Source organism: Rhinatrema bivittatum, chromosome 1 (genome assembly GCF_901001135.1).
Source record: "Rhinatrema bivittatum chromosome 1, aRhiBiv1.1, whole genome shotgun sequence".
NCBI classification, from domain to species: domain Eukaryota; kingdom Metazoa; phylum Chordata; class Amphibia; order Gymnophiona; family Rhinatrematidae; genus Rhinatrema; species Rhinatrema bivittatum.
In genome coordinates this window covers 723734983-723755139 of record NC_042615.1, presented here as the reverse complement: position 1 = coordinate 723755139, position 20157 = coordinate 723734983, and the positions used below count along the sequence as shown (strand labels likewise).

Genomic DNA, 20157 nt, shown 5'->3' with positions numbered 1-20157 from the left:
AACCCAGACTCAGTCAGGTACTTATAAAACAGGGCTTAATTTGTGGGGGAATGGCCTGGCATGCAGTTCCAGCACTTCTTTTCAGGCTTAAGAGGCAGGGCAGCAGGGGAGTTCTACTCCAGCCTCTCTCCTCCAGGCAGCCTGCAGGGAAGAGAAGAGGAGAGGGTGAGCCTGGAGCACACAGAGAGGAGAACAGCCACACTGCATCCTAATCCATCCCCTTCCTTCTTGTCCCCCTTCCCCTACCTCTCCTCCTGTATTGCAGGGAACAGAAGTGGAAGGGGTGATACTGAAGCAGACACTACACAGCAAAGAACAGACACGAGTTTGAATTAGCACAAGTTTGAAATTTGTGAACAGTAGTGCCAATTGTCAAGCCTTCAACCCCTGGCCTTGATGAATTGCACGATTGCTCACAACTTTTAACCTTGTGCTAATTCAACCCCTTTTTGTATCCATAACCAAGGGCTTAATTTCTGGCCTAACATCCCAAAACGGCATTCTGCTACCTTTTTTCTGGGACCCAAGAAAATGGAGCTGGCAGTGTATATCAGTTCTGGCACTGCTGAGGAAAGAGAGACAGACTGGCCAAAGATGGAATCTTGTCTTCTGGCTTTGTCCAAGCAATAGTGGGATGCAAAGGTGTGGAGAGAACTCCAGGTGGCAGCCCTGCAGATGTCAGGAAGCGGCACCGATCACAGGTGTGCTACTGAAGTCGCCATGGCCCTCACAGAGTGTGCTTTAACACGATCTTAAAATGGAATGCCCGCTTTCTGATAGCAAAAGGATATGCAGTCCACCAACCAGGAGGAGAGAGTCTGCTTACCCACAGGCTTCCCTAACTTGTTAGGGTGGAAAGATACGAACAATTGAGTGCTTTCCCTGTGGGCAGCTGTACGGTTTAGGTAAAATGCCAGAGCCCGTTTACAGTCAAGGGTATGCAGAGCCTGTTCTCCTGGGTTGGCATGGGGCCTGGGAAAAAAGGTAGGTAGTATGATGGATTGGTTTAGATGAAAATCCGAAACTACCTTAGGTAAAAATTTAGGGTGAGTGCGGAGTACTGCCCGGTCCTGCAGGAGTTTAGTGTAATGCGGATAGGTAACTAGGGCCTGTAACTCACTAACCCTGCGAGCTGAAGTGATAGCCAAAAGGAAAATCACTTTCCACGTGAGTATTTTAGGTCACAGGAGTGAAGAGGTTCGAATGGTGGTTTCATGAGCCGACCGAGAACCAGGTTAAGGTCCCAAGAAGGGGCTGGAGGACGTAATGGTGGCTTGATATGGAGCAAGCCCTTCAAAAAGCGTGTTACAAGGGGTTGTACTGATATAGGGACATCCCTGACACCTTTATGGAAGGCGGCCACTGCACTGACATGCATTCTGATGGAAGTTGTCTTGAGACCTGACTGACAGATGCCAGAGATAGTCCAAAAACTTCGGGATTGGACAGGAAAAGGGATCAAAGGACTGAGAAGAGCACCATGATGTGAACCTTTTCCATTTACAAGAGTAAGATTTTCTCGTGGAAGGCTTCCGTGAAGCAATCAAGACACAGGAAACTGGATCGGAAAGGTTAAGTGGCTGAAGGATTAACCTTTCAACATCCATGCCGACAGGGACAAGGCTTAAAGATTGGGATGGCGTAGGCACCCATTGTTTTGAGTGATCAGAAGCGGGTCCTCTCCCAAGGGAATATGCCTGTGGATGGAGAGATCCTGAAGTATGGGAAACCACACTTGGCGTGGCCAGTGAGGTGCTATCAGGATCATGGTTCCCTTGTCCTGACGTAACTTCACGAGAGTCTTCGAGAGAAGAGGAAGTGGAGGGAATGCATAAAGCAGACCGGCTGCCCATGAGAGGGAGAATGCGTCTCTGGGCTGAGAGTGTTCGCTGCAAATGAGAGAGCAGTAATTGTCCACTTTGTGGTTCTGAGGGGACGCAAAGAAATCTATCTGAGGATATCCCCATTGTTGGAAGATGGAGTCCACTACCGAGGGGTTGAGAGACCACGTGAGCGGTTGAAAGACTCAACTCAGCTTGTCTGCCAGCATATTGTTCACTCCCGGCAAGTAGGTGGCCCTGAGGTACATCGAATGGGAGAGAGCTTCCGCCCAAATCTGCGCAGCTTCCTGACACAGAAGGAAGGAGCCTGTGCCTCCCTGCTTGTTGATGTACCACATGGCCACCTGGTTGTCTGTCTGAATTAGGATGACCTGATTTGACAGGCGATCCTGAAAAAGCCCTGAGAGCATATCGTATTGCTTGAAGCTCCAGGAAATTTATTTGATGTTTAGCTCCCTCTGGAGACCAAGAGCCTTATGTCTGCAGGTTGGCTACGTGGGCTCCCCACCCGAGGTTGGAAGCGTCGGTGGTTAGAATGACTTTAGGATTTGGAACCTGAAAGGGCAATCCCTGGAGGAGATTGGTCTGATTTTTCCATCAGGCGAGAGACAGACTGAGTGAGTCGGTGATGTGGACAATGGCCGACAAAGGCTGAATAGCTTGAATCCATTGAGACCTCAGAGTCCAGTGCATGAGTCTCATGGCCAAGTGGGCCATTGGTGTGACATGGACTGAGGACGCCATGTGTCCCAGAAGGACGAGAAATTGGCGAGCGGTCGCAACGTGCTGAGACTGCAGCTGGTGAGCGAGAGACACGAGAGTTAGTGCTCATTGTCGAGGCAGGAAAGCCTTTGCCTGCAAGGTGTCCAAGTCTGCCCCAATGAACGACAAGGTTTGAGATGGGACTAAATAGGATTTTTTGTAATTGACAAGAAATCCTAGCAAAACTAGAGTGTGTAGGGTTAGATTGCTGAGTTGGAGCCCTGATTAACCAGTCGTCCATATAGGGGTAGACGTGAACACCTTGGGTACTGAGGAAAGCTGCAATGACTACGAGGCATTTTGTAAAGACTTGTGGTGCAGATGCTAGGCCGAACGGAAGCACTCAGTATGGATAGTGCTTGGGGCCTACTATCGCAATGTGGGTGTATGCGTCCTGGAGGTCCAGAGAGCGTCCTGGAGGTCAAGAGAGCGTCCTGGAGGTCAAGAGAGCAGAGCCAGTCTCCTCTTTGTAGAAGAGGTAGAAGCGATCCCAAGGTTACCATGTAGAACGTTTCCCGCTGGAGGTACTTGTTGAGAGCACATAGGTCCAGAATTGGACGAACACCCCCCAATTTTTTGGGGATTAGAAAGTACCGGGAATAGAACCCTAGGCCTTGCTGAGAGTGTGGAACGGGTTCTATTGCTCTTGACTGGAGAAGGAGGGAGACCTCTTGATCCAGAAGAATGGAGTGATCGGATGTTCTCCAAGTCTGTAGAGGTGGGGAGTCCGGTGGTAGGGCGAGAAAGTTCAGATGGTAACCCTGAGCAATGATTGCCAATACCCATTGGTCGGATGTGATTGAATGCCACATGTTGTGAAAGTGGCACAATCGACCTCCCACTGGTATGTGTGACAGAGGAATCTGGCTGCTACTCTCCCAAGCGGAAGTCAAAAACCTGAAGCAGGCCCTGGCTGGGGAGCTGCTTGTGGTTTTTGTTTTCGGGTTTGGCGAGCCTGAGGTTTTTGATAAGGTCTCGTAGCACGGGATCTGGCTGGTGGCGGGTAGGACTTCCTTGGACGATAGAAAGACTTCTTAGAGTCCTTTCTGAAGGAAGGGCTGCTTTGAGGAGAAGTCAGAAGGCATCGAAGAGAGCTGTTTGAGGGTCTCATGAGGGTCTTTTAATTCAGCCACCGTCCGCTGGATCTGTTCACCAAACAAATTATCTCCTACACACGGTAGGTTGGACAACCAGCCTTGCACTTCTGGGTGAAGGTCAGAAGACTTGAGCCAGGCCCACCGTCTCGCCGAAATAGCAGCTGCAGACACTCTAGTAGAGGTGTCAAAAATGTCATAAGATGTTCTAATCTCGTGCTTGCCTGCCTCAAAACCTTTGCTTACAAGGGTTTGTAGTTGGTCTTGGAATTGCTGAGGCAGGGAGTCAGAGAAGTCCTGTATCTGCTTAAAGATGACCCTGTTATATTGGGTCATATAAAGCTGATAGGCAGCTATGGCCCCTTGGAATACTCGTCGACCAATGTTATCTAGGAATTTTTGTGCCTTACCAGGAAGGGTAGACGAGTGAGGTTTTGACCTTTTTGTCCTCTTTTGTACAGACTCTACCACAACCGAGTGGTGATCAAGCTGTGATTTTTGAAAGCCTGGGGCTGACTGAACTAAATAAGTAGTGTCAGCCTTTCTGTGTACTGGAGCAATTGATCCAGGATTTTCCCAGTTATTTTTGAGGAGATCGAGAAGGATCTGACGAATGGGAATAGAGGTGATCACCTTGGGGGCATCCAGGAATTGGAGTAACTCCATCATCTGGTGCCTATCATCCTGTTCCGTCTGTAGTTAAAAAGGAACCAATTCAGACATTTCCTTCACAAAATTTATAAATGAGAGGTCCTCTGGAGGAGAACGCTTTCTACTCTCAGTGGGTGAAGGTAAGTCATCGGTGTCTGATGAAGTATCATCACCCCAAGTATCATAAGGATCAGCAGACTTCACTCTAGGAAGCAGAGGGGGTTGGATACCTGAGGGTCCTGGTCTAGGCTCCGAAAGAATCGGAGGAATTACTGGAGGCACCGATGATGACATTGGAGGCACTGGGTGCAGGCATAGAGGGCATCGATGGATGACTCGGTGGCGCCGGACGTATCAACACCGATGGATGAATCGGTGGCGAGGGACGTATCGGCATTGATGGCTGAGGCAAAACTCCCGTTGGAGGGATGTGGAACGGTGTTTATCCTCCCGATGATGCTGTCAGCGGGGAGGGCATTGGAGCCATCGGAGACCCGGAATCCATCGGTGGAAAGGCGGCCATCAGTGCCTCCATCCTGGATAGCAGCGGTGCCAGCGCTGCCGGAATCGGGTTGATGGTGGGTTCCACAGTCGGTGCCGGAGGAACCTGAAGACATTGCATCGCCTTGCTGATGGCCTCCTGAACCAGCCGGTCCAGTTCTTCTCGGAGACCTGGAGCAAGCAGCCCCGGCTCCGGAACAGAAGAAGGAGGCAGAGGCATAGCCGGAGGGACCACCGTTAAAGGTGGAGTTGTGGCTCCCGAACCCCGACCGGGTGAGGGTTGTCTCGCAGGAATGGACGGTGCCTTTCCTGGACAGGGCTTCTTCGACAGAGGCTCGGACGATGGTGAGGTCGATGATTTCGCTTCCTCGATGGTACAAGTCTTACGGTGTCGATGGCGATGTTTCTCCCTGCGATCCCCGCGATCCTGAGGGGGAGTAGAGGGTGTCTATGGCCGTGAAGTTGTCGATGCCGGTCGGTGGTCGATGCTGACGCGAAGTTGACTGTGCCGGTTCAGACGACGTCAATGCAATGGATGGAGTCGGGGTTTGAGCATGGAAGAGGAGTTCCATCTTCTCCATTCTGGCCTTGCAACCTTTTGGTGTCATTAGGGCACATTTGGTGCAAGTCAGGACATCATGCTCACAGCCTAGACACATTACACAGACTTTATAGGGGTTCTCCAGACTTTTAAAGAGCTGACTGTTTGTTTTAATACTGAGTGCATTGTATTGAAAAAAAAAAAACCCACAAAACCGCCCCCCCACACACAAAAAAGTAGCCAGAAGCTAGAAATAAGCTAGGAGCAGTATATACCAAAGTAAAGAGTTGAATAGTTCAGCTCAGTTACTCACCTTGGAAAGGTGTTGAGGTAGTGTGATTGGTTTTGAATAGGGACCAACATTTGTTAATCAAGGGAGCAGTGAGTCACTCAGGCTGACTAACTGAAGTTAGACTGTTTGTATTTCCCAACCCTCCCACCCCTCGCCCACCCACCCCTAGCTCATCCCTTAATTTATAGGCAGGTGCCACTTTCACAAAAAAAAAAAAACCAAAAAAAAAACCATCAACAAAAACTTTATTGAGAATTCGATCAGACCCCGGTAGGCCACTACCAGACACATAGTGAATTCACTAATACATTTAAAGGAAGTTAGACACATTCCTACTCCCATAGCAACCTAAAACTTAACTAGGAACTGATCAAAATTGAGATGAAGGCAGCAGTCCAGCAGCAAGAGGGGGGCTTCCCAGTCTTTTGCATCGAGTGTCACATGTATGATTTTTTACCCACCGGTGAGAAGTTGTACATGTGCATGCGATGCAAAGAGCTCCTGGCTCTCAGAGAACGAGTCCGATCTCTGGAGGCTAGAGTGGCAGACCTGGAGGAGCTGAGGCAGACAGAGAGGTATATAGATGAGACCTTCAGGGACATAGTAGTCAAGTCCCAACTTCAGACTGGCAGCCCTGGTGCTGCCTTGGAGGAAGAAGGTCTCATAATGGGAGAGCACCAACCAGGTGTAGCAGGAAAGGATCCTGTAGCAAGGACCTGCTCTCTAGGTGATGCATTGTCCTTTCACACTGAGGATATCTCCCCAAGGCCTACTGCCCAGGAGGGAAGGGTTAGGTCGGCCGTCATAGTTGGTGATTCGATTATTAGGAATGTAGATAGCTGGGTGGCTGGTGGGCGTGAGGATCGCCTGGTAACATGCCTACCTGGTGCGAAGGTGGCGGACCTCAAGCGTCACCTAGATAGGATTTTAGACAGTGCTGGGGAGGAGCCGGCTGTCGTGGTACACGTGGGCACCAACGACATAGGAAAATGTGGGAGGGAGGTTCTGGAAGCCAAATTTAGGCTCTTAGGTAGAAAGATTAAATCCAGAACCTCCAGGGTAGCATTCTCTGAAATGCTCCCTGTTCCACGCGCAGGTCACCAGAGGCAGGCAGAGCTCCGGAGTCTCAATGCGTGGATGAGACGATGGTGCAAGGAAGAGGGATTCAGTTTTGTTAGGAACTGGGGAACCTTTTGGGGAAGGGGGAGTCTCTTCCGAAGGGATGGGCTCCACCTTAACCAGGGTGGAACCAGACTGCTGGCGCTAACCTTTAAAAAGGAGATAGAGTAGCTTTTAAACTAGAACAAAGGGGAAAGCAGACAGTCGCTCAGCAGCACATGGTTCGGAGAGAGGTATCTTTAAAGGATACTAATGATGCATTAGAATTAGGGCATCCCGACAGTGAGGTTCCAATAATTAGAAAAGTAGTCCAAGTGCCTGTAACTAAAAACTCACCTGAGCTAAAAAATTCTAACTTATCCCTATCAATTAAAAAGCAGAATAAAAATACAAACAAAAAACAAACTTTGAAATGTTTGTATGCTAATGCCAGAAGTCTAAGAAGTAAGATGGGAGAATTAGAATGTATAGCAGTAAATAATGACATAGACTTAACTGGTATCTCAGAGACATGGTGGAAAGAGGATAACCAATGGGACAGTGCTATACCGGGGTACAAATTATATCGCAATGACAGAGAGGAGCAGTCGGGAGGAGGTGTGGCGCTTTATGTCCGGGATGGCATAGAGTCCAACAGGATAAACATCCTGCATGAGACTAAATACAAAATTGAATCTTTATGGGTAGAAATCCCTTGTGTGTCAGGGAAGACTACAGTGATAGGGGTATACTACCGTCCACCTGGTCAAGATGGTGAGATGGACAGTGAAATGCTAAGAGAAATTAGGGAAGCTAACCAAATTGGTAGTGCAGTAATAATGGGAGACTTCAATTACCCCAATATAGACTGGGTAAATGTATCATCGGGTCACACTAGAGAGATAATGTTCCTGGATGGAATAAATGATAGCTTTATGGAGCAATTGGTTCAGGAACCGACGAGAGAGGGAGCAATTTTAGATCTAATTCTCAGTGGAGCACAGGACTTTGTGAGAGAGGTAACGGTGGTGGGGCCGCTTGGCAATAGTGATCATAATATGATCAAATTTGATTTAATGACTGGAAAAGGAACAGTGTGCAAATCCAAGGCTCTCGTGCTAAACTTTCAAAAGGGAAACTTTGATAAAATGAGAAAAATTGTTAGAAAAAAAACTGAAAGGAGCAGCTACAAAAGTAAAAAATGTCCAAGAGACGTGGTCATTGTTAAAAAATACCATTCTAGAAGCACAGTCCAGATGTATTCCACACATTAAGAAAGGTGGAAAGAAGGCAAAACGATTACCGGCATGGTTAAAAGGGGAGGTGAAAGAAGCTATTTTAGCCAAAAGATCTTCATTCAAAAATTGGAAGAAGGATCCAACAGAAGAAAATAGGATAAAGCATAAACATTGGCAAGTTAAATGTAAGACATTGATAAGACAGGCTAAGAGAGAATTTGAAAAGAAGTTGGCTGTAGAGGCAAAAACTCACAGTAAAAACTTTTTTAAATATATCCGAAGCAGAAAGCCTGTGAGGGAGTCAGTTGGACTGTTAGATGATCGAGGGGTTAAAGGGGCACTTAGAGAAGATAAGGCCATCGCGGAAAGATTAAATGATTTCTTTGCTTTGGTGTTTACTGAAGAGGATGTTGGGGAGGTACCCGTAATGGAGAAGGTTTTCATGGGTAATGATTCAGATGGACTGAATCAAATCACGGTGAACCTAGAAGATGTGGTAGGCCTGATTGACAAACTAAAGAGTAGTAAATCACCTGGATCAGATGGTATACACCCCAGAGTTCTGAAGAAACTAAAAAATGAAATTTCAGACCTATTAGTAAAAAATTTGTAACTTATCATTAAAATCATCCATTGTACCTGAAGACTGGAGGATAGCAAATGTAACCCCAATATTTAAAAAGGGCTCCAGGGGCGATCCGGGAAACTACAGACCGGTTAGCCTGACTTCAGTGCCAGGAAAAATAGTGGAAAGTGTTCTAAACATCAAAATCACAGAACATATAGAAAGACATGGTTTAATGGAACAAAGTCAGCATGGCTTTACCCAGGGCAAGTCTTGCCTCACAAATCTGCTTCACTTTTTTGAAGGAGTTAATAAACATGTGGATAAAGGTGAACCGGTAGATATAGTATACTTGGATTTTCAGAAGGCGTTTGACAAAGTTCCTCATGAGAGGCTTCTAGGAAAAGTAAAAAGTCATGGGATAGGTGGCGATGTCCTTTCGTGGATTGCAAACTGGCTAAAAGACAGGAAACAGAGAGTAGGATTGAATGGGCAATTTTCTCAGTGGAAGGGAGTGGACAGTGGAGTGCCTCAGGGATCTGTATTGGGACCCTTACTGTTCAATCCTACCTAATAAACGAAGGATGACCGACGTGCCGCAAATGCGCAGTAGAGACCAGCTCTACCGCGCATGTGCGGGCACGTCGGTCTGAGCCAAAAAAAAAATGGCGGCGTCCAGTGGCAGCGTCGGGAGACAGCGGCGGCGGCGTTGAGTGGCAGCAGCGGCGGCGTCCGGTGGTAGCGGCGGCGGCTGGTGGCAGCGTCGGATGGCAGCGGCGGCATCGGATGGCAGCGGCAGCGGGTGGCAGCGGCAGCGAGGGAGGAGAGAGAGAGGGAGGGACTAACAGAGAGAGGGAGGGACTGAGTGAGAGGGGAGGAGAGAGAGGGAGTGGGACTGAGTGAGAGGGAGGGAGTGGGACTGAGTGAGAGGGAGGGAGTGGGACTGAGTGAGAGGGGGGACTGAGTGAGGGGGGGAGAGAGAGAGAGGGGGGGAGGGAAAGAGGGAGTGGGACTGAGAGAGGGAGGGAGTGGGACTGAGGGAGAGGGGGAGGGAGTGGGACTGAGGGAGAGGGGGAGGGACTGAGTGTGAGTGAGAGGGAGGGAGGGAGTGAGACTGAGGGGGGAGGGGGAGGGAGTGGGACTGAGGGAGAGTGAGTGGGACTGAGTGTGAGTGAGAGGGAGGGAGAGAGGGGGGAGGGAGTGAGTGAGAGGAGAGGGAGGAGTGGGTGAGAGGGAGGGAGGTAGGGGGTGGTGAAGAGTGAGGGGAGAGAGAATGAGGGGGAGGTGAGAGACAGAGGGATGTAGCCCGTTTTAACGGGCTTAACGGCTTGTATATTTATAAATGATCTGGAAAGAAATAAGACGAGTGAGATAATCAAATTTGCAGATGACACAAAATTGTTCAGAGTAGTTAAATCACAAGCAGATTGTGATAAATTGCAGGAAGACCTTGTGAGGCTGGAAAATTGGGCATCCAAATGGCAAATGAAATTTAATGTGGATAAGTGCAAGGTGTTGCATATAGGGAAAAATAACCCATGTTATAATTACACAATGTTGGGTTCCATATTAGGTGCTACAACCCAAGAAAGAGATCTAGGTGTCATAGTGGATAACACATTGAAATCGTCGGTGCAGTGTGCTGCGGCAGTCAAAAAAGCAAACAGAATGTTGGGAATTATTAGAAAAGGAATGATGAATAAAACAGAAAACGTCATAATGCCTCTGTATCGCTCCATGGTGAGACCGCACCTTGAATACGGTGTACAATTCTGGTCGCCGCATCTCAAAAAAAGATATAATTGCGATGGAGAAGGTACAGAGAAGGGCTACCAAAATGATAAGGGGAATGGAACAACTCCCCTATGAGGAAAGACTAAAGAGGTTAGGACTTTTCAGCTTGGAGAAGAGACGACTGAGGGGGGATATGATAGAGGTGTTTAAAATCATGAGAGGTCTAGAACGGGTAGATGTGAATCGGTTATTTACTCTTTCGGTTAGTAGAAAGACTAGGGGGCACTCCATGAAGTTAGCATGGGGCACATTTAAAACTAATCGGAGAAAGTTCTTTTTTACTCAACGCACAATTAAACTCTGGAATTTGTTGCCAGAGAATGTGGTTCGTGCAGTTAGTATAGCTGTGTTTAAAAAAGGATTGGATAAGTTCTTGGAGGAGAAGTCCATTACCTGCTATTAAGTTCACTTAGAGAATAGCCACTGCCATTAGCAATGGTTACATGGAATAGACTTAGTTTTTGGGTACTTGCCAGGTTCTTATGACCTGGATTGGCCACTGTTGGAAACAGGATGCTGGGCTTGATGGACCCTTGGTCTGACCCAGTATGGCATTTTCTTATGTTCTTATGTTCTGTGAGAGACATGGTGCGAGTACAGTCCGGGCACAGACGGAACCCCGATGCCATGGCCATTGAAAAAAATTAAGCCGTGGTACGGTTGACGGCCAGTAGGCTGCGAGGGCCAAACTAGATGGTAATCGACGGAAAAACAGGTAAAAACTTACCAGAGTACCACGGTCAGAGAAAAGTTAGAGGAGGGACCCCTGTGGGGCAATTTAACTTTTAATAATTCTGTGAGGAAAATTCCTGTAAGGAATCTTTTCAGAGCTCCTTTACCGCGAGGCTACTGCTGCGCGGAAAAAAGAAGACTGAAGGGGGACCCCTGCTGGCTGCAGGGTTAGTGCCATGCTGGGCATGCCCAGTAGGGGCCAGTCAAAGTCTGGAAACTTTGACAGAAGTTTTCCGTGATTGGGCTCCATCCTGATGATGTCACCCATATGTGAGGACTAGCATCCTGCTTGTCCTGTGAGAACAGACACATTACAGTTAAATAAAAAACAGTAACATATCTGTTGTTGTATGGTAGGTAATACAAAGAATTTACATATTGTAGATTAGCATAGTAATGTAGTGATGTAGACCAGGGGAGGGCAAACTAAGCCCCAAGAGCTAAATCCAGCCCATTAACACCCTTCACCTGGCCTGCCCATTTTTCTTTAAAAGCAATGTATGGCCTGCAGTCCAGCCTGTCCTAATGCCTGTTATCATCAAAGGATATTACCTTTGATGATGCACTGGAATATATAGCTTGGGTTGGCCTTTTGCTGATTATTTCAGGTATATAGGTGGTCAGGCCGGAAGCCAGGCAGAACGCGGGGGGGGGGGGTGCGCGGATCAGTATTGGCATGCTGTCTAGGATGAAGATGTGATTGGTGCCTTTTCCTTCAGCAAGCTAATCACAGAAGCAGCTGCCTTCTGGTGCTGCTTAGTTCCTCATACTACTGAGCAGCTCCCTGCCCTACTTAACTTGCAGGAGGGGCAGCCATAGATTTAGCCTGCTCCTAATGTTGAATTTCTCCCTCCCAGCTCAGCTCTGAAGATTAGGAGAGCTGTTATGCTGCCAGGTGGGTGTAGGCTCTATGGATAGAGAGAAGGGTGGAAAACAGTTTGTAGATGTAGAAAATACAATAAATTAAGAAACACTTTTTTTTTTGGAGAGATTTTATTTACCAAAAGATGTAAAATAAGTAAGAAATAATTTTTTTAAAAGTGTTGCAACATGTGGTGGATTTGCAGTTTGATTTTGCAATCCTTAGTGAGGGAGGGGAATACAGAAGCAAGTTCACATTTTTAGAAGCCAGGTGAAAAATGTCTATAGATTTTTTGATTTTCTATTTTTTTTCTCTCTTTTACTCTCATTTCCCTCCCAGCCTCCATAGTTCAACGGTCCAGCAGGAGCTCACTCGTCCAAGCTTGACCGCGTAAGACTGCAGCAGAGGCTCCTCTCTAGTTCAGGCTGGCGGCAGGTGCCCAATTTTAGGTGCTCAAGCAACTCTGCACCCAGTTTTTATAAAAATTGTTTTTGCATATAGTAATAATGAAAAACTTCCTAGAAATGTAGGTGGCATAGTAGCACTGTGGGACAAGAGAGAAGAGGAGTTGGGGGACAAGGGAAGAAGAGTATTCAGTTGTAGGGCAGTAAGCTTTCTCACTCAGCCCAGCCCATGTTCCTCCCAAATGGAGGAGGAAGAACCAAGGCATGGCATATCTCACTTAGGTTATGGAGTTGAGCCGCGGGGTGATTCTGATGCAGCTGTGGAGAAAAAAAAGCTCTAAAGCACGGAAGCAAAGTCAGGAACATTTCCTCTCCTTCAGGTATTCCTTGAGCAAAATTACATTTCTATCTTGAAGTTTCAAGTGAAGAAAAACTCTGACTACTATTTCAGGAAGCCACTCCTATACTGTATACTGCAGCCCAGGGAGAGCAACAATCCTGAGCACTAGGACCTTATATTTTGCCTTTTTGGGGCAGACCCATACAAGGTAGATTGCAAAAGTATAGCATATAACAAGAGCTTGTCAAAGATACAGCATACCGTATTTTTCGCTCCATAAGACGCACTTTTTTTCCCCCAAAGGTGGGGGGAAAATGTATGTGCGTCTTATGGAGCGAATATAAAAAAAAAACCAAACAAAAATCTAACAAACACCCCCCCCCCCGACTCCCCCAAGACCTGCCGACTTAATTTCCTACAACCCCCCCCCAAGACCTGACAAATTAATTTCCTGCAACCCCCCCCCACCCTCCTGACCCCCCCAAGACCTGCCAAACGTCCCTGGTGGTCCAGCGGGGGTCCGGGAATGATTTCCTGGGCGTGGGCCGTCGGCTGCCAGTAAACAAAATGGCGCCGACGGCCCTATGCCCTCACTATGTCACTGAGACCGATCGCTGCTATTGGTCGGTCTCAGTGACATAGTGAGGGCATAGGGCCGTCGGCTGCCAGTAAACAAAATGGCGCCGACGGCCCTATGCCCTCACTATGTCACTGAGACCGACCAATAGCAGCGGTCGGTCTCAGTGACATAGTGAGGGCATAGGGCCGTCGGCGCCATTTTGTTTACTGGCAGCCGACGGCTCACGCCCAGGAGATCGTTCCCGGACCGCTCCTGGACCCCCGCTGGACCACCAGGGACGTTTGGCAGGTCTTGGGGGGGTCAGGAGGGTGGGGGGTTGCAGGAAATTAATTCGGCAGGTCTTGGGGGGGTCAGGAGGGTGGGGGGTTGCAGGAAATTAATTCGGCAGGTCTTGGGGGGGGTCAGGGGGGTGGAGGTTGTTAATTTAAAGGGTTGGGATGGGGGGGGGTTTTGGGGGTTCCCACAGAAAGAAAAATTTTCTGATCTGGGGAGTGGACCGAAATGGCCCTCCCCAGACCCGAAAACAAAATGGGGAGAAAAAAAAAAACTATGCACTCCCCCAATTTGCTCCATAAGACGCCCAGACGCAGAGCCGGTTTAGCACAATTTTTTTTTTTTTTAATTTTCCCCCTCTGAATCCTAGGTGCGTCTTATGGTCAGGTGCGTCTTATGGAGCGAAAAATACGGTACATATCATCCAACAGAATATGATCATTTAGCAGTTTAAAACAACTATGTTTTGTTTCAGTTTAAAAGCACAGTGTTAAAAGGAGACAGTAACTGTACCTGCATTACTTTGAAATACAGAATAAGTGAGTCAGTGTCAATGCCACTTACATTTTTTGCCTGATTCCTGTTGTTTTTCAGCAGGGTGATAACAGAATTATGGAGAAAGAAGGCCAGGGTGAGTACACCAGTCAGTTGTGGGAAGGATAATCTAAACTCTGCGGAAGTAAAAATAGAGAAAGGCAACACTTCTATTAAGTGTAAAACAAAGCTTAGATAGACAGCACTGTCTGTGCACTGTTTAGAGATTAGCTGAATATATTGTACCCAATTCTCAAAGGTTTTCTCCCATTTTGTGATCTTATGGCAAAACTTTTCTGAAAATAGGGGCCATTATATATATATCCTTAAACAGCAAATGTTTCTCTTCAGCCTTCTAGTATGCCAGGCTTATCTATAAATTCCCAGGGTAAGGATTTCCAGTCCATCAATCTCTGAATTTTGCAAGAATCTATGAATTGTGTTAGTCCAATAGGTGCCATTTTTCTAGTGCAACAAAGCCTTTATTATCCTTGTTAATGCAACAGGTCGAACATCAAAAACAAATGTATACAATCTTAGCCCCACCACGTATGTTTTAACTCCAAGGTGCCAAAATTCACCAAATGTTAGGTTGACCTGCATGCCAATATTATATATAATCACATACACACAGACAAAATGGTATTTATTGAAACCTATATAGATGGGGGCCATACAAATAAATACACTTTCAAAAAACAAATAACCCCAACCATTTATCTAGCAAAACTATTGTTCCTTTATTTAACCAATTTCTACTTGAAAAGTTTTTGGTACTAATGAACCCCTAAAAACACTAATTGCAGTAGCTACTCCACAGCAGTCACACGCTTCAAACTCACACACACTAAAACCAGCAATTTACTTATATCAAATCTAAACTCTGCAAATATTCATTACCCTCATAGTATAACAGCTGAAAATGTGTTACAAGAAAACCAAGAATTTTTATCAATGAGTTCCCAGTTGCTCAATTGTTAAAAATTTTTTTAAAGATGCCTCTTAGATCCCCAAAGAAGATCACAGTTGCACACAGCATTCAAAGTTACTCATGGCATTCCAATAAATGTGATCCTTAATTCTCTGATTTCTTCAGGAAATTTCAGTGAATTCGTTCACCTCATTTCAAAATCCAGCTGGAACTTCAAAGTGATGAAAAAGTTAAAATCCCATGATAATAGAATTCATAAGCCCCAACAAAGGCCCTTGCTTCACCTGATTTCTGGGCTTCCTCAGGGGGATAGTAGTCCCATTTTACACTTAACTAGAAACTGTTCAGTGAATTTACACATCAGGTTTCTTATCTTCAATTATCTTCATAAACATATCCCAATAGGGAAATTCCATTTAGCAACTGTTAAATGTCATTTAATCCTGCACTGTAATCAGATGAAAACAATATTTTCAACATCACCTAATAAATATATATCTAAAATGTTAAATCCAAAAACAAATTTTATAGTTTCTTCGATGTTCATTTTGTATCAAAAATGTTTTTGCAAGTAGAAATTAATTAAATAAAGGTACAATAGTTTTGTTAGATAAGCAGTTGGGATTATTTGTTTTTTGAAAGTGTATTTATTTGTATGACTCCACCTATAGGTAGGTTTCAATAAGTGCCATTTTGTGTACTATACAGTTTCCCGATTACTTGGCACTACGACAAGTAATCCTGACCCAATGCTGTTTAGCTACATAAGGAGTCAATGTGGGTTTTATCAAGCATTAGGTTGTTTGAAGGTTGTAATCAGTTGCACAGCAAGGAGTAATGAACCAAGCACAAATCTCTAGCACATGCACAGCTTACTTGGTTCCTGTTCTGGCTTAGTTTAACAGTCTAGCTTAATATAACTTTATTCTTTATTTTGTTTTATCTCTGCTTCCATTTTTACAGGCCACCAACTCAAACAGAATAACTGGACGGAAAACTCATCCAGGACATCCAAAAGGTGGGAAAGAAGGGAGAAGTGTTGCTTGTTGGATATTTTAATCTGCCAGATGTGGCTTGGTGTATCCATTCTGTGGAATCTACAAGAAGTAGAGAGATAGTGAATGCCCTTCAATATTGGAATCCATGAGGAGGAGGATATGATACTCAATCTAGTGCTCACTAATGGTGATAATGTCTCTAATGTAGGGGCTCACCTGAGCACCAGTGATCATCAGACAGTATAGTTCGATATAGCGAATAGGAAACAAAGAAGTCACATTGACCCAAGTTCTGAATTTCACAAATATGGACATACCTGGAGGAAGAACTAAAAGACTGGGAGAAAATGGTTGAGGTGGAACAGTGGGCCAAATTAAAAACAGTTATTACAAAGGCAACAAATCTATACATTAGAAAAGTAAACAAGAGTAAGAGGAAAAAGAAACCAATCTGGTCTTCTAAGGAGAAAATATAAAGGCAAAAAGAACAGTGTTCAAGAAGTATAAAGGATCTAAAAAAAAAAAAAAAAAAAAAGGGAACACAGGAAAGAATATCTGTTAAAACTGAGAGCGACGAAGAAAGAAATAAGGAAAACAAAAAGTTAAGCGGAAGAAAGAATTGCTAAAGAGGTAAAGTGAAATGACAAAACATTTTTCAGATATATCAAAGAAGGGAGGCCAGAAGTGGTATAATGAAATTGAAAGGTGACATGGAGCAATGTGTGGAGAGAAAGAAACAAATGGCGAAAATATTAAACAAATACTTCAATTCGGTGTTCACTAAAGAAGACCCTGGAGAAGAACTATTGCAAGTTTACAAGACCATAGATGGAGATGGGGTAGATGAAACTCCATTTACAGAAGAGAATGTATGGTAAGAGCTAGGCAAACAAAGTGGACAAGGCCCTGGGGCCAGATGAGATACATCCCAGGATACTGAGGGAGCTAGGAGATGTGCTGGTGGGTCTGCTGAAGAACATGTTAAATAGATCTCTGGAAAACGGAATGCTGCTGCTGGATTGGAGAAGAATGGTGGAGGTCCCGCTTCACAAGAGTGGTAGCTGAGAGGAGGCTGGAAACTGCAGGCCAGTTAGCCTCACTTTGTTGGTGGGAAAATTAATCGAGACTCTGCTGAAGGAAAGGATAGTGAACTATCTACAATCCAGCGGTTTTGCTGGACACGAGGCAGCATGGATTTACCAGGGGAAGGTCCTATCAGACAAATCTGATTTTTTTTTATTTCATGATTAGAGAATTGGACCGAGAAAGAGCACTTGATGTGATCTAGTTGATTTCATCAAAGCTTCTGATACGGTCTCACATAGGAGTCTAGTGAATAAAATGAGAAGCTTAGGAGTGAGCACCATGGTAGTAGAGTGGAATATAAACTGGTTGACTGATAGGAGACTCTGAAAAGAGAACAATGTTGATTGGAGTGTCACAGTGATCGGTGCTGGGACTGGGTCTCTTCAATATCTTTGTGAGTGACATTGCAGAATAGATAGAAGGTAAAATTTGTCTATTTGCGGATGACACTAAAATCTGCAATATGCTTGAAGGAATAGACAGAATGAAAAGTATTTAAGAAAGCTTGAAGGGTGGTCAAAGATTTGGCAACTGGGATTCAGTGTCAAGCAGTGCAAAGTCATGCATCTGGGGTGCAGTAATCCAAACAAGCTTTATGTGATTTTGGGGGGGGGGGGGGGGGGGGGGGGGGTGAAAGACTAGTGCGCATGGATCAAGAGAGGGATCTTGGGGTAATAGTGTCTGGTGATTATGAAGATGGCGAAGCAATGTGACAAGGCAATAGCCAAAGCCGGAAGAATGCTGAGCTGCATAGAGGAATAACCAGTAAGAAAAAGGAGGTGATAATGCCCTTGTATAGGTCCTTAGTGAGGCCTCACATGGAGTACAGTGTTCAGTTCTGGAACATGATATGCCATACTGGGTCAGACTAAGGGTCCATCAAGCCAGCATCCTGTGGCCAATCCAAGTCACAAGTACCTCGCAAGTTCCCAACATTAAATACATCCCAAGCTAATATTCTTTTTTGATTAATAGCAGTTTATGGACTTCTCCTCTAGGACCTTAACCAAACCTTTTTTAAACCCAGTTACTCTAAATGCAATAACCACATCCTATGGCAATGAATTCCAGAGCTTAACTATGTGATGGATGCCTGGCATGCCCTTCCGGAGGAAGTGGTGAAGACTAAAACTGTGAAGGAATTCAAAGGGGCGTGGGATAAACACTGTGGATCCATAAAGGCTAGAGGATGGAAATGAAAAGAAGAGCCAAGGGGGTGGCTTGCTGAAATGGTGATGGCTACTCCCTGGTGATTACTACCCTTACTCAATAAGCCTTCACACGGTTAATGCAACTCCAACATTGCTCTCTGTATCAACGGCAAGGGGAAATGTGGAAAAGAGGATTTGCATTCAGACAACAACCAACAAGGACTGAACTACAGTCTGGGTAAACATATAAGCATAGGGGTAGCATATTGCGGCGGTTACTACCCTAAACCAATTAAGCCCGATACTTCATTTTGAATGCATATACAGCGCTGCTCTCTACTTCAACGGCAGGGGGAAATGTGGAAGAGAGGATTTACATTCAGACAACATCCAACAAGGCATTGATCTGTGCAGTCTGGGTAAACAAGCATTTACCCAGACTGCACAGAACTTGCTTGATGTGGCAGTTTCTACCCATAACCATTAAGCCTTATAAATTCACCTTTGATGCAACTGCAACATTACTCTCTGCATCAATGGCAGGGGGTGGCAGGAAATTCGAATCAGTTACCAACAAGGGCCCTGAACTTGGTGGTCGGTGAAACAGATAAGAATGGGAATATAAGTGTGGGAGCTTGCTGGGCAGACTGGATGGGCCATTTGGTCTTTTTCTGCCGTCATTTCTTTTTCTATGTTTCTATGTGTTGAGTGAAAAAGAATTTTCTCCAATTTGTTTTAAATGAGCTACTTGTAACTTCATGGAGTGCCCCCTAGTCGTACTATTATCTGAGATAGCGTAAATAATAGATTTACATTTACCTGTTCAAGACCTTTCATGATTTTGTAGACCCCCCTCAGCCATCTCTTCTCCAAGTTGAACAGCCCTAACTTCTTTAGCTTTCCCTCCATAGGGGAGCAGTTCCATACAGCTTATTTTGGTCGCCCTTCTCTGAACTTTCTCCAGTGCAACTATATCTTTTTTTAGATGCGGCAACCAGAACTGTACACAGTATTTGAGGTGTGGTCGTCATTATGGAGCAATACAGAGGCATTATGACTTCCGCCGTTTTATTTGCCATTCCCTTCCTAATAATATCTAACATTGTTTGCTTTTTTGACTGCCACAGCACATTGAGCAGACTATTTCAATGTATTATCCACTATGATGCCTAGATCTCTTTCCTGGGGGGTTACTCCTAAGATGGAACCTAACGGTGTAACTACAGCAAGGGTTATTTTTCTCACTATGCATCAACTTGCACTTGTCCACATAAATTTAATCTGTCATTTGGAAGCTCAATCTTCCAGTTTCACAAAGTCCTCCTGCAATTTATCATAATCCGCTTGAGATTTAACTACTCTACATAATTTTGTGTTATCTGCAAATTTGATCACCTCACTCATCGTACCCATTTCCAGATCATTTATAAATATATATTACAAAGCATCAATCCAAGTGCAGATCCCTGAGGCACTCCACTGTTTACATTTTTCCACTTTGAAATCAGACCATTTAATCCTACTCTGTTTCCTGTCTTAACCAATTTGCAATCCACAAAAGGACATCGCCTCCTATCCCATGACTTTTTAGTTTTCTTAGAAGCCTCTCATGAGGGATTTAATCGAACACCTTCTGAAAATGCAAATATCCCACATCTACCGGTTCACCTTTGTCCATATTTTCATGCCCCTCTTCAAAAAATGTAGGAGTTTTGTGAGGCAAGACTTCCCTTGGATAAATCCATGCTGGCTGTGTCCCATTAAACCATGTCTATCTAAATATTTTGTGAGTTTATTCTTCATAACAGTTTCCATGATTTTTCCCTGTACTGAAGTCAGGTTCACTAGTCTATAGTTTCCTGGATTGCCCTTGGAACCCTTTTTAAATA

At 45.3% G+C, this 20157-nt stretch overlaps 1 protein-coding gene across 11 annotated transcripts in view; it reads right to left on the bottom strand.

Moving 5' to 3' along the window:
• Positions 1-20157, bottom strand: part of SLC38A9 (solute carrier family 38 member 9) — a 218863-nt gene that overhangs the window by 24262 nt on the left and 174444 nt on the right. For all 11 annotated transcript variants that reach the window (XM_029577187.1, XM_029577153.1, XM_029577143.1 and 8 more), the window contains one exon: positions 14133-14239. In XM_029577187.1, coding sequence (XP_029433047.1) covers positions 14133-14239 — 107 coding nt within the window. The remainder of the gene's footprint in view (positions 1-14132; positions 14240-20157) is intronic.